This window comes from Anarhichas minor, unplaced genomic scaffold, assembly GCF_050575085.1.
Source record: "Anarhichas minor isolate MPS153535 unplaced genomic scaffold, ASM5057508v1 ptg000079l, whole genome shotgun sequence".
In the NCBI taxonomy this organism is placed as follows: Eukaryota; Metazoa; Chordata; class Actinopteri; order Perciformes; family Anarhichadidae; genus Anarhichas; species Anarhichas minor.
This window is the reverse complement of record NW_027466525.1, coordinates 53194-70819: the sequence shown is the minus strand read 5'-3', so window position 1 is coordinate 70819 and position 17626 is coordinate 53194. Positions and strand designations below refer to the sequence as shown.

The window sequence follows — 17626 nt, the reverse complement described above, 5'->3', positions numbered from 1 at the left end:
CACAGCGAGAGAGGACAAGATCTCCATCTCATGAATTTACAGAACACACACACACACACTAACACTCGTGCTCCAGTTGTCATTTCAGTCTGGTGGTTTTATATTTATTTAGTTTTAGTGAGCAAGTGGGCCATTTACTGTGTGTGTGTGTGTGTGTGTGTGTGTGTGCGTGTGTGTGTGTGTGCGTGTGCGTGTGTGTGCGTGCGCGTGTGTGTGTGCGTGCGTCATGAAACCCAATATGTAAATATTTCTCCTTTATATTCCTGTGGCTAAGTGGAGAGCAGGGCCGTTCTTCAATCAGAGGGTCGGTGGTTCGATCTCCGGCTCCGCTAGTCGCATGTCGATGTGTCCTTGAGCATGGCACTCAACCCCAAACCCTGCTCCCTGTGGTGGACTCTGAACTGTACGTCGCTTTGGTTAACAGTGTGTAAATGACTGTAATGTAATGAATGCTTTGTGGAGCAGTAGACTGCTGTCCCATGTGACCTGTAGGCGGCGCTACAACAACTTTAAAGAACATTTAAGTTCTCCACAGTTTCATCATCATCATCATCTCTAGAACGCTGTCAGACTCATAACGGATTTATATTTGTCTCTTTATAAATCTATGTCGATATCTATTTTATTCCACAAATCCACCAATTCTTTCTCTTCTTAAGAGCCTACATTGCCCACAATGCAACAGTATACACACGTGTATTGACTTCTGGTGAAGAAGACTCGTGGCGAGGCGAAGGTGCGAGTTATTTACTTGTTTCTCTGTAACTCCTTCTCATTCATGTTGGTTCAGTTATTGAATGTTTTTACACGCTCATGAAACAAATTACGACAGACTGAGAGAAGAAGAAGAAGACAGGATGATGAAGGTGTAAACGTTGTCTCTCTCTCTTGTTAAGGTCAACAGGAGTCAAGTGGGCGAGTGAGCCAATTAGAGACGGCCTGGAAGAGTGTGTGTAGTTATTAGTGTGTGTGTGTTTATGCATGCGTGTGTTATTCTATGAATATATTAATGTGAGTGATGGTCGTAACTGTGTGTGTGTGTGTGTGTGTGTGTGTGTGTGTCGTCATTAAGGTGAACATTACAGCAGCATCCATGATGGCCCCTGGCTGCCTCCTTATTCTCCTCCTCCTTCTTCCTTCTTAAGAGAGAGAAAGCGTTCTAGTTGTCTACCTGAGAGGAACCCCACAGAGACTTCTAATGAGCCGTCACACTCACAGCTTCATTCTTTCAGCTCGGAGGGAAAGACTTTAGAGTAAATTAGCAGCTTGGCTTGTTTCCACAGAGAAAAACCTGAAGAAGCTCCAGAAGTCTGACATCTCCTGCTTCAGATTTCTAAATTTAGAGAAGAGACTCTCAGCGAGGTGCAGACATCTGAGGACAAGGAGCGAGATTATAGACTGTGTTTAAGAAGTGGACGTAGTCATGACATCACCCATTGTTTTATGAAGCCTCTAGTTCGGCGTTTTGTCCGTCGCCATCTTGTTTATTTGCAACCAGTGAACAGGAAGTGACCATATCTGGACTGAGGAGGAGTGACGTAGAGACGTTATATACGTCTCTGGTAGAGACCTGTCAATCACCGTGTAGCCCCGCCCTAAAGCATCCCCTGCTTTATGGTCTGTTTGACTCTAAATGGACCATAATGTACTAAATGAACATCATGCTGTATTGAAGAAGACTTGAAACTAGAGATTGAGACCATAAACTCATGTTTACAATGTTTACTGAGGTAATAAATCAAGAGAGAAGTAGAGTCATTTTCTCATAGACTTCTATACAACCAGAGGAGTCGCCCCCTGCTGGACACTAGAGATAATGCAGCTTTAACACATGAAGCTTTGACTTCACTTTAATCTACTTCCTGTCACAGGATTTGTGGTAAACCTGATCACCTTTGTGATCCGTCAGCTTCTGTTTAGAAGTGTGTGTGCGTGTGCGTGTGTGTGTGTACCTGCAGCTTGCGTTCGTGGTCTCCGCTGCAGAGCGAGTTGAGAGACACTTTGAAGGTTTTCCACACCGGGTTCAGATTATTCATCACCGTCTGAGAGACACGGAGGAGACGAGAAGTTGTTAAAAAAACGATTTACAAAGATGGCCGAGCGTCTCTCAGAGATAATCATAGTCGTGTTCACGAGTCTTTGTTGCGTCCAAACAGCTCGCTGCAGCAGAATGAAAGAGAAGCTGACTGTCTTTGATGAAAGATGGAATAACAACACTCAGAGTAGAGGCTGTTCATCCAGCGTTCACCGCTCATAACAAGCAGAAAATGACTTCATATGATCCATGTGATCATGAACCAGGAAGTATAAAGAACACAACAGTCTGATACAATCTGTTTCTAAACCTAACTAAGTTGTTTCTTGTGAAGATGGAAATATATTCTGAAAAGAATAAAATAAATTGACCCGTGTTGCTTAACTTTTGTAGGAAACGATGAATGAGGAGTATTTAGTTATTTTATTCATAAGTAGTATTATTTAATTTTTCTAGATGTTTGCTTGTTTAGGTTAGATTGTTTGTTTGGTATATTAAGATTGCTTTTTTCTTTTTAATAATCATTTGTTTAGTTGAATTATGTTTGGTTGTTTAGTAAGTTTAACTGCAGTTACATGATTTCATGTCATTTCACAAGAACTTGCTCACTTTCTCTGCATTGCCTGACATTAAACTAGCAGGTAGTTTAACAGAAACATGGCCTCTAGTGGTAAGATGAATCCAGAAGCAGCTATGACGTAGCGGTTATTGTAGCACGTAAGCTAACAGGTGACAGATGCATCGTACTGGATCGTTATTGATCAGCCGACAACACAAACAAGACGTTACATGCTCAGAGAGGTGGGGATGTGGTTTGAGCTCATAGTAGTGTATAATCTATGTTTTGTGTATAACGTGTATTATGTGTGTGTTTGTACCTCCGTTCTGTAGACGAGCTGCATCGTGGCGTCGTCGTTCACTCGGTAGATCTCCAGGAACGGGTCGGATTTACTGAAGAAGTCCTGCAAACAAACACGGAGCAGTACAGTAGCTTTTATTATGTTCTAGCTGTTGTTTAGCTACAGATGTTCTGGACATGTGAGGTGATGAAATGTTCCTTCTACATTTCTGCACAATGTGAAAGGTTAGAGGAGAGGAGAAGAATCTTTGTTGGACAGCAGGTTACATAGTTTGACTGTCCGGCTGTCTGAGGAACGTCTGACCACAAAGAGCTTCAACTCAGGCAGAGCACAGACTCATCTCTGGTGAAGTCTGCAATATTTAAATAGTCTGAAATTGTTGAATACTACAAAGAGACAGAAAACAACAACAAAGAGACACAGAGCAACTACAAAGAGATAGAATTATTACAAAGATACATTGAACAGCTACAAATACAATTAGAAAGATACATGAAACAACTATAAAGCATTTATCACATTTATATTTCATCAGCTACAAAGTGACACGTTGACTACAAAGAGACAAAAACAACAACAAAGAGACACGAAATAACTACAAAGATACAGTGAACCACAACAAAAACACATATTGACCACAAAGAGACACAAAGATAACAAATGAGACCTTGTCGTCCAGTTTTCTGGCGCTGAACGAGAGCTCGATGTAGTCGTCGTTCCCCGTCAGCTCCTCTGCTGTGATCTGCAGACAACACGAGAACATTTTATAATTAAGACTCGTCTGATTTTATTAACGAAAGTAAACTAAGAGCAAATGAAATGTGATGAAACAGCGATGAGATTAAATCCTTATAATCAGCTTCTTCTTCTTCTGTTTTCCCCTGAAGGGTCAACACATTAACATCAGACAGCGACATGACAGATGATGGACGACATGTTACAGAAAACAGAATAATATTCAGATCAACAACAGATCAGCCTGCAGGTTTTCATATGACGGGTTTTCACTTTAAAGGTGCAGAAAAATGACTGAAGATATATTCAGTTTGTGTTCATGTCATCATGTAAACAGACATAAAAAGAGCTGAGGGAGAGAAAACATATTGAATTATACAGGAAGACAAATCTGCTGCGACAAGAAATGACTGAAGGGGAGAAGGAAGGAGAGAAGGAGGAAAGGAAGAAATATGGAGAAGTGAAAGTACGGCACGAATGAAAGAAGTAAGAAACAAAGAAAGGATGGCCCCAAAAAAAGATATAAGAATGATAGAAGGGAAGGAATGTGGAAGTAAACAAATAAGGAAATGAGAGATGTAACAAATGAACAAGAGAGGAAGAAAGAAGGAAAGAGATAAAAGTTTACAATCACTTCTGAAGTCTTCCTCACTCTCTGATCTCAGATCTGTAACCTTTTATCTTAAACAACAAGCTGCAGCTGGTTCAGGATCTGTTTGTAGTTCAGCTGAACCAGGATCAGAACTAAGTTCATGTCTCCTTCTGTATCTGACTTTAACTGATCTGAGGTCTGTTGTTTCAACCCTCAGACTGTTTGAAGTTCAGTGATGTGAAAAACAACGACCTTCAACATGAAAGAAAGAGAGGAAGAAAGAAAAGACAGAAAGTAGGGCTAAGGAAAGGAAGGAAGAGGGGAGGAAAGAACGATTAATGGAAAAGGGAAAGGAAGAGAGAGGAAAGGAGGGAGAAAAGATAAAAGAAAGGAGAGAAAGAAGGAAGGATGTGCGATGATAAGAAGAGATGGAGAGAGAAAAAACAAATGAATAAATTAAATGAAGAAAGGAGGAAGGAAGGCGGAAGGAGAAGATCAAAAGTAAGTTGTCGGGTCCACCCGACAACAATATGGAACTGAGTCACACCACTGGTTTAAAACTGAGACCTCGGTTGATTTCAACTTTGGGAAGAGGGGAAGAAGACGAAAGAATGAGGGATAGAGAAGGAATGAAGAGAAAGAAGAAAGAGAAATTTATAGTTGTTAGTTGATTAAAGTTATGATGAAGCAGTTACAATGAAGCAGTTACGATGAAGCTGTTACGATGAAGCTGTTACCATGAAACTGTTACGATGAAGCTGTTACGGTGAAACTGTTACCATGAAGCAGTTACCATGAAACTGTTACGATGAAGCTGTTACGATGAAACTGTTACCATGAAACTGTTACGATGAAGCAGTTACGATGAAGCTGTTACGATGAAGCAGTTACGATGAAGCTGTTACGATGAAACTGTTACGATGAAGCTGTTACGATGAAGCTGTTACGATGAAACTGTTACAAGAAACTGTTACGATGAAGCAGTTACGATGAAGCAGTTACCATGAAACTGTTACAATGAAGCTGTTACAATGAAGCAGTTACCATGAAACTGTTACAAGAAACTGTTACCATGAAGCAGTTACGATGAAACAGTTACGATGAAGCTGTTACGATGAAGCTGTTACGGTGAAGCTGTTACGATGAAACTGTTACGATGAAACTGTTACGATGAAGCAGTTACGATGAAGCAGTTACGATGAAACTGTTACAATGAAACTGTTACAATGAAGCTGTTACAATGAAGCAGTTACGATGAAGCAGTTACGATGAAACTTACAATCAGAATCAGAACCGTTTATTGCCAATGTATGTAACATACAAGGAATTTGTCATCGCAGGTGGTGCATAACATTAGACAATAACATTAAACAATAAACAACAATCAACAGTGCAAGAAATAGAAACATATTAAAATGTACAATAGAATTTAAAAGAATATAAAATAAAGTGCACAACAAACAGATAACAGGACTGTAAACAAGTGTAATGTAAAAGTGACAAGTGTATTTAAATATGAAGGGATGTGCAGGGGAGTAAAGGAAATTGTCCTGGGGATGACAGAGTCAGGGGGTCCCGGGCTCTGTTAATGAGCCAGACTGTGGACGGGAAGAAGCTGTTCATGTGTCGTGAGGTCTTGGTCCTGATGGACCTCAGCCTCCTACCAGATGGAAGGGGCACGAACAGTTTGTGTCCAGGGTGAGAGGGGTCGGCTACAATCCTTCTTGCTCGCTTCAGGGTTCTTGAAGTGAACAAGTCCTGGAGGGACGGCAGATTGCAGCCAATCACCCTCTCGACAGAGCGAATGATACGCTGCAGTCTGCCCTTGTCCTTGGCCGTGGCTGCAGCGTACCAGACCGTGATGGAGGAGCAATGACTCAATGATAGGATGGACTCAATGATAGCTGTGTAGAAGTGCACCATCATTGTCTTTGGCAGGTTGAATTCCTTCAGCTGCCTCAGGAAGTACATCCTCTGCTGAGCCTTCTTTGTGATGGAGCTGATGTTCAGCTCCCACTTGAGGTCCTGGGTTATGATGGAGCCCAGGAAACGGAAGGACTCCACCACGTCGACGGGGGAGTCACACAGGTTGATGGGGGCTGGTGGGGATACGGTCTTCCTGAAATCCACAACCATCTCCACTGTCTTTAGAGCGTTGAGCTCTAGATTGTTCAGACCGCACCAGGTCACCGGATGGTCAGTCTCCCACCTGTAGGGGGACTCGTCCCCACCAGAGATGAGTCCAATGAGGGTGGTGTCATCCGCGAACTTCAGGAGCTTGACGGACTGGTGACTGGAGGTGCAGCTGTTGGTGTACAGGGAGAAGAGCAGAGGGGAAAGAACGCAGCCTTGGGGGGAACCGGTGCTGATGGTCCGGGGGGCTGAGATGTGTTTTCCTAGCTTCACGTGCTTCACAATGAAACTGTTACATGAAGCAGTTACGATGAAACAGTTACAATGAAGCAGTTACAATGAACACAATGAAGCTCACCGTGATGATGGCTTTCCCCACGTTGCCTCCTGGTCTGAGCAGAGCTTTGCACACATTCCTCTGAGAGATGATCTGCACACACACAATCCAGGTTAATATACTATATTAGTATTTCATAATGATTTTTGTTGCTATAGCTACACACGCGTCATGAGAACAGCCTGACCTTAATGTCTAAAAGTGACTGTTAATGCATCATTTTGTTCTGCTTGAAAAAGTTGTAACCTTTAATGTGCTGAGGCGCTATGAAACAACCTGCCCTGTCAGAAAAGAAGCAGCGGGTTTTTTTTCTGAGGGTTCCCGACTTCCTCTTCCAGGCCTTGTTAGCAGAAACCTCCGTTGCTCCGTCAGCCATCTGGAGCTGGCAGAGACCAAGACGAGGAGGCTTTTCCCAACTCTCCAAAAAAAAAGCTCTGCATGTTGAGGTTAAGAGTGTCCCCCAGTGTGATATAATACGAACTGTTGTTTGAGAATACAATGAATATTCATAACTTTGTTTTCATTAGTTTAAAATCACCTAAAACTAAGAAACATTTTCGTTAGCTTAGAATTCATACATACAGTCGGCCATGTTTCCTGCAAACCAAACCCCTCTCTGGAGAGAGACTTTATGTACCTGAAGAAGCCAAAAGTTACTCTTCATTTTTGGTGTGTTTTCCTACGAAAGTCCAGCAACACCTGTCAGTGTTCACTCGTTACATGAATAAGGTCCTTTCAAAATACACTTCACCGGAAACTCAGTTAAGGTTAGGCAACAAAACTACCTAGAATCAGGAAAAGATCGTCGTTTAGGTAAAAAAAAACACGGAAAAGTCTAATAAACTGCTGTCTGCTGGAGGATTAATCCATCTTTGTTTGATGGGCTTGTAACTTAGAGACACAAACAGGAAGAGAAGGACCAAAATGTTCCTGATTTTAGTCTAAATATGAGATCTGATAAGATACTAATAAATATTTAAAATAAAACCACACTGGTCTCTGAGGTGATTAAGTTCATTTTCTCTACAGCAACACTTCGTCCTTGACCTGGTGCAGAATAAAATATGAATACTAAAGCAGCTTATTAATTAGTCCAAACCACGTTCAGTCATTTCCTCTCTCTTGGCAAATGTAAATGAGACTCAATTATGTGTTTCCGCCAAAACTCCATCAGGAAAAAAACACCCATTTAAGAAGCTCAAGACGGCTTGAAACACATTTTGTGCTGCGGGTGAAAGAATAATAATTGTATTCTGTCACTTTGTTGTCTTCATCTTTGTTGTGAACGTTGTGAGTGTGAATATCAGCCGTTTATCTGAGAGCTGCGGTGACAACGACGATAATAATCTACACGAGCTGTCAGGAGAGTATTTTCAGCTTATTATCTCTGCTGCTTTCAGCCTCTAACGCTGTTTCTCATGTTCTTCAAAACACTCTGTCTGGCCAAAAATATTAAACATCAATATTTTCTAGAACTGGCTTTTCAGCAACTGAAGAGAAGACAGAAAATTAAAAAAATAATATTTTATTCATATTTTCTTGGTTACAGTTTGTGAAGTTTCAGCTAATTAGAAGAAGCTCGGAGAGTTTCTCAGGGTCACAAACAAAAACAACCATTTAGACTTTTAGCTCAGGTGAGCGAGATGATTGACAGCTTCCTGATGTTTACCTGTAGCACACACACACACACACACACTGTGGAGTCTTCCTCTGACAGATCTCAGTCACACTCTTCAGTTTTGTGACACTCGTTTATTTTTGAACTTGTTCAAGCAGTCGATTCACTTCCTGAGATATCTGTTGAGTCTGAGCAAAATAACTTTACATTAAATGAAGAGTGTTAAATTATATTTGAGCAGAATGTGCTTGTTTTCACTCGGCTGTTATTATACAGTTGGTAGATATCCCAGTTAGTAGTCAACGTATTCATTAAAGAGGAAGTATAGAGGCCACCAAAACAAACAGAGAAATGCTCCTTCCTCCAGGATCTACTTGTCACGTAACTTCTGTACTTCAGTGGTTATTTTAACCCAAACGTTGATCTATTTCTGAACCTAACTAAGTCTATTACGATGGAGCCAACACACACACACACACACACGTGTCAAAGAAACCTGAGCCTCAAAGCAAGCCGATTGGTCGATCTAACTGCTGTCATGTGAGAAACATAACACCTGAGTTTAGTCAGTACCGAGGTCCGTCCAGGTGACCCACCTGTCCCAGCGTGCACTCCACTGAGCCCAGGAAGTCAGCCTCCTTCAGGCCGTTGTGGCTGCTGTTGACGTCGTAGAGCTCGAGGCGCAGTCGCTGCACCTCTTCAAAATAAAAGTCCAACGTGAAGACCTTGGAGTAGGTCGGGTTCACGCAGCTGCGAATCACCTCCGTCCGGTCCACCTGCAGGAGGAAGAAAGGAGGACAAACAAACAACAACCAGATGAAACATTTATACTTCAAGAGGAAACAGAAAGAAGACGAAATGAAGAGTTTGTTTGCATGGCACATGACGAGGACGTAAGAACCAGGAGACAACCTCCGGTTCTTTAAAGTGAAGTCAAAGCTTCATGTGTTAAAGCTGCATTCTCTCTAGTGTCCACCAGGGGGCGACTCCTCTGGTTGTATAGAAGTCTATGAGAAAATGACTCTACTTCTCTCTTGATTTATTACCTCAGTAAACATTGTAAACATGAGTTTATGGTCTCAATCTCTAGTTTCAAGTCTTCTTCAATACAGCATGATGTTCATTTAGTACATTATGGTCCATTTAGAGTCAAACAGACCATAAAGCAGGGGATGCTTTAGGGCGGGGCTACACGGTGATTGACAGGTCTCTACCAGAGACGTATACGGCGTCTCTACGTCACTCCTCCTCAGTCCAGATATGGTCACTTCCTGTTCACTGGTTCAAAACATCCACAAACCAATGACGTCACCATGACTACGTCCACTTCTTATAGTTTATGGTAAGAACCCAACAAGACCTAAAATAGTCCAAATTTTCCGCTCACAAAATGGAGACAGAGATCTGAATCAGCTCTGCGTTCACACGACTGTCCGACAGCCAGAGACGCCTCCTGTCCTCAGTGTTAGCGGACAGATGGCGTTCAGGCTGGAGCTCCTCCAGAGCAGCTTCAGTAACGCCGCTTTAATTGGTTCATTAAAAAGTTTTTCTGAATCAGCAGAAAGAGAAGTCTCCCAACATGAAGTGTGACGTCCTGCTAGTCCTCCTGCTGATCCTGCTGGACGTCTTCCTCAGGGTTCCTACTTCCTGTCGTTTGTTTGTTTGTGTGTGAAGAAGAAGAAGAAGAAGAAGAAGAAGAAGAAGAAGAAGAAGAAGAAGAAGAAGAAGAAGAAGAAGAAGCTGAAAGCAGAAAGTCCTCCTGCAGAGTTCAGGTTGTGATGTGAAGTAGAAACTCACTGAGAACCATCACAAACTCTCTCTGCTTAGTTTAGTTTACTTTAGTTCAGTTTAAAATATTCAATATGAGGTTATTGTGGAGGACAAATAAACTGAAGTTGTTGTAAATGATAGAAAAATGTAAATACACTAAATATGAAAATGAAATACATTCATTTTCATCACGTACGAAAGCGTTTGGGGACAACATTACGTCAAAGAGACAAAAGTTAGGATTTCAGGAACAAAATCACAACGAGGTGTCGAAGACCGGTTTGGAGATTAAAACTACGTCTCTTGCTCTGACTGTTGCTCGGTGCATTTAATCTGTGTCTCCACCACCAAAAAGGCTCCTAATTGAATTTTTATTGGCATTAATTTCACCTTAAATCCACCACCAAGTCCTTCTTGGAGGTGTGAATCAGGATTTGTCATATAAAAGAGATCCACTAACAGATGTTGATGCAGACTAGAGAGCTGATGAAGTGCAAACATCTCTTATATCTTTACTTTTCACAGGAACCACTTCCTGTTTTGTCGTCTCATGGTAGAGAAACCTGGAGTCCAACGTCGGTCTGAACTTCAGCGTTTTAACGAGTCTGAAGTGAGGAGACGACGAGCGGCTTCCTGCCGCCTCGTCTTCACTTCAACACCATCGACAGTGAATCAGGAGGAAACAGCTCGTTTAAGATCATAAAGAACTCCGTGAAGCTGCTGACGAACCGGCCGGCTGTCAGACTCCAACGCTCACATGTCACACGTTCTCTGAAGATAACACGCTGTGTACTTCCTGTTTCCTTCCCACACAAATGGCTCTCAGAGAGAAAACGGCGTCAGGAAGCTCAATGATCAATATTTGATATCAGTGTTTTCAAGCTGCGTCCATTAAACGGACCTTTTATTGGCTCAGAGAATTTTACACTCTGCTCTTCTCTCAATACTTTCACAACTTCTCTCATGAAGCAATGACACCACAGATACAATGTAAGAACATATATACTGTACATACATACATACATACATATATATATATATATATATATATATATATATATATATATATATATATATATATATATATATGTATGTATGTATTGTCTGTGAGTGAGAGCAGAGCATTGTGGGGGTCGTGTGAAGATCTGCAATGAGGTGTGAATATTCATTTTTTGTTTCCTGACACTAATGAGCTCTTTAATGAAGAAAGAATTACTATAATCACAGAGACGTTTCCTAACCGTGAACTATTTCTGGCCTTAATCAGATGTTCAGTTTCATGAGTATAAGAATGAACATTTATAACCGGAGAGAGAACCGAGAGAACGTTTTAAAGGATTCTCTGTATCAAGGTCAGCCTTGATGTCAAGACTGTTCTCAGGTCTGGTTTCATTAGAAGTCCAAACAAAAACCCAAATGTGATTCAGGCAGAGACGGGGACAAGTCTCAAGTCCTGAACCTTGTGTGACGAGTCCTGAACAACTCGTAATGTTGGACATCGTCTCTCGTTGGTTTGTCTGTCGCCATGTTGTTGTTTTTTTATTAACCAGTGAACAGGAAGTGACCATATCTGGACTGAGGAGGAGTGACGTAGAGACGCCGTATACGTCTCCGGTAGAGACCTGTCAATCACTGTGTAGCCCCGCCCCTAAAGCATCACCATTGACCTCCCGTCACATTCAGGCTGACGATAGAAACACAGAACTCATCTGAACTCGCCGACAGAAAGAAACAAGAGAAGAAGAAGGATGAAAGTGGGACGGGAGGAAAATAAAAAAGGGACCACAGCTGGAGAGAGAACGAGGGAGAAAATGAAGAGAAGAAGGTTCATCTGCATCTCTTAAAATACTTGAGAGAAACATTAAGTGGGGCAACAGAAACCAGGTCTGACCGCTTCACAACACACACACACACACACACACTCATAAATACCAGAAAAAACACTCAAGAAGAAGAGACAGTGGAGTTTTGTAACAAATCCCATTGACATATTTGCTGCTTTTATGATCTCAAACTAACAGTGGTTTCACGTTCTCAGTGTGACCTCATTAAGTAAAGACATGAAGGAAGGTTTGATGTTCATGGTGCAGCGTATCTTCATAAAACAGCTCGCATCGTATCCTACAGAAAGTCACTGCTCACGATTCGGGCGTTTTCGTGCAACACGTGTCAATTTCTGCTCATTACATGAATACAGTCTTTTCAAAATAAACTTCCATCTTCAGAGGAAACTACTAGTTAGGTTTAGACAACTAAACTACTTAGTTAGGTTTAGACAATAAAACTGATTAGTTAGGTTTAGACAATAAAACTGCTTAGTTAGGTTTAGACAACTAAACTACTTAGTTAGGTTTAGACAACTAAACTACTTAGTTAGGTTTAGACAACTAAACTACTTAGTTAGGTTTAGACAATAAAACTGATTAGTTAGGTTTAGACAACTAAACTGCTTAGTTAGGTTTAGACAACTAAACTACTTAGTTAGGTTTAGACAACTAAACTACTTAGTTAGGTTTAGACAACTAAACTACTTAGTTAGGTTTAGACAATAAAACTACTTAGTTAGGTTTAGACAACTAAACTACTTAGTTAGGTTTAGACAATAAAACTACTTAGTTAGGTTTTGACAATAAAACTACTTAGTTAGGTTTAGACAACTAAACTACTTAGTTAGGTTTAGACAATAAAACTGCTTAGTTAGGTTTAGACAATAAAACTGCTTAGTTAGGTTTAGACAACTAAACTACTTAGTTAGGTTTAGACAACTAAACTACTTAGTTAGGTTTAGACAATAAAACTACTTAGTTAGGTTTAGTCAACAAAACTACTTAGTTAGGTTTAGACAACTAAACTACTTAGTTAGGTTTAGACAATAAAACTACTTAGTTAGGTTTAGACAACAAAACTACTTAGTTAGGTTTAGACAACTAAACTACTTAGTTAGGTTTAGACAATAAAACTGCTTAGTTAGGTTTAGACAACTAAACTACTTAGTTAGGTTTAGACAATAAAACTACTTAGTTAGGTTTAGACAATACAACTGCTTAGTTAGGTTTAGACAATAAAACTGCTTAGTTAGGTTTAGACAACTAAACTACTTAGTTAGGTTTAGACAATAAAACTACTTAGTTAGGTTTAGACAATACAACTACTTAGTTAGGTTTAGACAATACAACTGCTTAGTTAGGTTTAGACAATAAAACTGCTTAGTTAGGTTTAGACAATAAAACTGCTTAGTTAGGTTTAGACAACTAAACTACTTAGTTAGGTTTAGACAACTAAACTACTTAGTTAGGTTTAGACAACTAAACTACTTAGTTAGGTTTAGACAATAAAACTGCTTAGTTAGGTTTAGACAATAAAACAGCTTTGTTAGGTTTAGACAACTAAACTACTTAGTTAGGTTTAGACAATAAAACTACTTAGTTAGGTTTAGACAACTAAACTACTTAGTTAGGTTTAGACAATAAAACTACTTAGTTAGGTTTAGTCAACAAAACTACTTAGTTAGGTTTAGACAACTAAACAACTTAGTTAGGTTTAGACAACTAAACTACTTAGTTAGGTTTAGACAACTAAACTACTTAGTCAGGTTTAGTCAACTAAACTACTTAGTTAGGTTCAGTCAACTAAACTACTTAGTTTAGACAACAAAACGGTTAGGTTTAGGAAAAGATTGTGGTTTGGGTTACAATAACTACAGAAGTGGTGTTACTGAAGTACACAAATTACTATAATAATTAAGAATAATAGCAATACTAAATGTTTATAATAATAACTAAAATATCTCTGTGTCTCTCTCCTTGCCTGCACGTCGAGGAATGCAACTTTGCGGAGACAAGGGGTTTGAAGCTCTGCGGGATTTCAGATCTTCTGCTGGCCACCGAGGAGGGCATACCAGCCTCCTGGGTGGCTCGGATTGGATCTCACATTTCATTTTATATATAGGTTTGTTTTGTTGTCAGTAGTGTGATTCGGTTTGTAACTGTTTGTATCTGTTTATATGCTTCTTGGATAATAAATCCATTTGATTTTTACGTAAACCTGCTGTTGTGTTTTGGAGGCGATTGAGAGCACATGGCTGCAAAGGGGGGGCGATTTCTCCCTGTGTCCAAAAGTTATGGCCATAACAACGTCCACAAGACAATCTGACTAATTACATTTTTAAGCAAATTAAAATCACACCAACGGTTTACAGGCACGCAGATAAATAAACGTACATAATTTCTAATGTTTCACCCTCTTTAAAATATTCTGGCTGCTGAAGCAGGAAGTAAATGTGCCGTAAAACCAAAACGAGGAGCTAAAAGAGGCTCAAAAGCTCCTCTAAAGATAAAATGTCCGCAACAGCTTCCTGTTTCCCCCTGAGACCAGTTTCCTGATGAGAAAAATAAACTCTCTTTGATGTGACAATAACTGTCAGCAGCTAACGAGGATTTGGTTTTAATTGCGCCGTCAGAGGTCGTCTGATGAGGAACCAGGATGTTGACACAGATATCGACTGTTTACTCGATTATTCCACAAGGAAACAAAACATCTAAGTTGGTCCTAATTTAGATGAAGAAGAGGAGACGATGATGAAGGAAACGTTTTAAAATCACACAAGCTGGAGGGTTAACACGAGATGAATCTGTAAAGTAAATTACAGCCATTAAAGGAAAGCCAATGAAGAAGACGCTGTTAGAATAGTGTTGATGAGATAAAGATTAACTCAGACACAAACACAAACCAGCAGAGTCTCTTTTCTCCTTCGTCATCTGTCGTGTTGTTAATGAAGCCGAGCAGCTGATTACAACAGCTCAGAGGGAGAAAACACTGTGTTTTACACGCTGTCAGTGAAGTAAACAGATCACCTGTGAGAGGAGAAGGGCACCAGGGTCCAGCTACAAAACAGCACATTTAACACACTCTGAAATCAACGTTTCAGCCAGTTTTAAAATCCTGAAATATTTTAACCATCATAAATAAATACTCAACATGTCTGCTGTTTTATTTTGGAGACATATTTGGTATCTTTGGAACCTTTGAGATCTCCTCTAGAATCTAAAATAAAGTTCTCCACATGGGTAGCTGATTTTGGATAAGACACTTAAAGGTTTTAGGTTTTCTGACAAATCTCAGATTAAATACTAAGAACACATAAATATATATATATTAGTAGTATAACGGACCGTTGTCGATACCCGATCTATACTGACCCCCCTCACAGTTTAAACGTTAACCATCAGTGTAAATAAAGTTTTATCGTTAACCATCAGTGTAAATAAAGTGTTACTGACTCAGAAGAACATGTGTTTCTAGTCTCTGATCTCTGATCGTGTTTCATTGTAAACAACCAACAGGAGGAGAGCTAGTAACGTTAGCAGCACCGCTAACGGCTAACCAACAGGAGGAGAGCTAGTAATGTTAGCAGCACCGCTAACAGCTAACCAACAGGAGGAGAGCTAGTAACGTTAGCAGCACCGCTAACGGCTAACCAACAGGAGGAGAGCTAGTAACGTTAGCAGCACCGCTAACGGCTAACCAACAGGAGGAGAGCTAATAACGTTAGCAGCACCGCTAACGGCTAACCAACAGGAGGAGAGCTAGTAACGTTAGCAGCACCGCTAACGGCTAACCAACAGGAGGAGAGCTAGTAACGTTAGCAGCACCGCTAACGGCTAACCAACAGGAGGAGAGCTAGTAACGTTAGCAGCACCGCTAACGGCTAACCAACAGGAGGAGAGCTAGTAACGTTAGCAGCACCGCTAACGGCTAACCAACAGGAGGAGAGCTAGTAACGTTAGCAGCACCGCTAACGGCTAACCAACAGGAGGAGAGCTAGTAACGTTAGCAGCACCGCTAACGGCTAACCAACAGGAGGAGAGCTAGTAACGTTAGCAGCACCGCTAACGGCTAACCAACGGAGGTTCACTTCAGTTACATGATGATGCCTTCAGGCTCTGCTCAGTGAACATGAGTACTAGCTGAAGGTACATTATAACGTTATGATGTGTTCACATGTCATCTGTAAAATGTAGTTTTGGTGATAAACTTGAATGAATCCAGTAGTTTGAAGGAGATGTTTTCACATGAATATAAAATAGATATTAGAGATGAACTATGAGCTGTTTACCTTCATAACACGAGCTCTAAGCACATTATTATACTTCATTAATAACAATAATGGCTAGATTTGTTTGAATTGTGTTTTTATGAAGAAAGAAAACATAATAAATCAGATAAAGTTCAACAAAGCAGCGGCGGTGTCGTGGTTGTTGTGGCGACATACCTCCATCCACTGTCCGTGGGACTTCATCTTGAGGACGAAGCAGGGGTCTGGTTTGGACAGAGCGTCCCGGTCTGAGATCCCTTTGCAGGTGACCCTCAGCTCCACTTTGGTCAGACAGGGACTGCTGAACAGACCCAGAGAGTTGGCCGCCGACTCGTAGATGTCACTCATGGTTGGAGGCAGGACAGGAAGTCTGCACACGGGGGGGGGGGGGCAGGGTCATTGCCACGTTCTCACTTTTAACTGGTCAGATTGGATGCGTCCACTCTTTACGTGGATGGTAAATGGTACTTGTACTTGTACTTGTACTTGTACTTGTACTTGTACAGCACTTTTCTAGCACACAATGGGCTTTAACTCGACACGTCATTCACACACGTTCATACACCTAAATGAGCAATTTTTTGGAAGCCGATCGAACTGCCGATCTTCTGATTTGAAGGACGACCCGCTGTACTAACTGAGCCACAATCGCCCAAATTTCAAAATAAACTTCGGTCTTCACATGAAGTTAAGTTAAGGCAACTAAAGTAGGACATGGTAGGACGTGGTATTTTTGTCATGCTGCATTTGACAAACTACTAAGACAAAGTAAATGATACTAAATAGTCTGAAGGTTTGAGTGTTGAACCACATTGGTCTCCGTCTGTTGAAGCTTCATAGGAAACGCTAACAACGCTGTTGCTGTTACTGAGCTGTTGTATCAGGACAATGAACAGCGCTCTTTATTGTGTGTAATCGAACATGTGTTTCATTTCCCTCAGTAGTGAGACAGTTATTCTGGACGTTATATCCATAATAACGTCTCACTGCACAGAGACGGTGAGACGGTTATTAAGATGAACTATTAAATGAAGCATCAGCATCTGAGTGTGACGGAGCTTCACAGATGAACTCTCGGCCCTCACAGGAAACCATTTCTGCTGAGTCATGAAGAAGCACTCTAACCTTCATCACCTCCCTTCATCATCATCATTATTATCTTCATCGGATTCCCCAACCCCCGTCAGAGTGAGGCCTCGGTATCCCGGCTGACCGACACTAACGTTCTCCACAGGAGGAGGTCAGAGGATGGAGGTCCAGGAGTCTAATGTAAAAGCTGACCAGAGATCAGCTGTTGACCTGTAGAGGATGAAACACCAACCTGCATATTTCTGCTGCAGGACACGAATAAAAACTATTTTCTGTGTCAAAAAAACACTCCGAACATTTCTACATGGAGTTCACGGGCTTCTTGATCAATACCAGTGGAATGAACATCATGGATCAGAGACC

The 17626-nt window shown here is 40.9% G+C and overlaps 1 protein-coding gene across 1 annotated transcript in view; it reads right to left on the bottom strand.

Moving 5' to 3' along the window:
• cpne4a (copine IVa) overlaps positions 1-16522 on the bottom strand; it is a 42702-nt gene extending 26180 nt beyond the window's left edge. Inside the window, exons 1-6 of the mRNA XM_076081265.1 lie at positions 16352-16522; positions 8907-9086; positions 6714-6785; positions 3563-3637; positions 2914-2997; positions 1953-2042 (exon numbers count right to left, since the gene is read on the bottom strand). Coding sequence (XP_075937380.1) covers positions 1953-2042; positions 2914-2997; positions 3563-3637; positions 6714-6785; positions 8907-9086; positions 16352-16522 — 672 coding nt within the window. The remainder of the gene's footprint in view (positions 1-1952; positions 2043-2913; positions 2998-3562; positions 3638-6713; positions 6786-8906; positions 9087-16351) is intronic.
• Positions 16523-17626: the final 1104 nt, after the last annotated feature.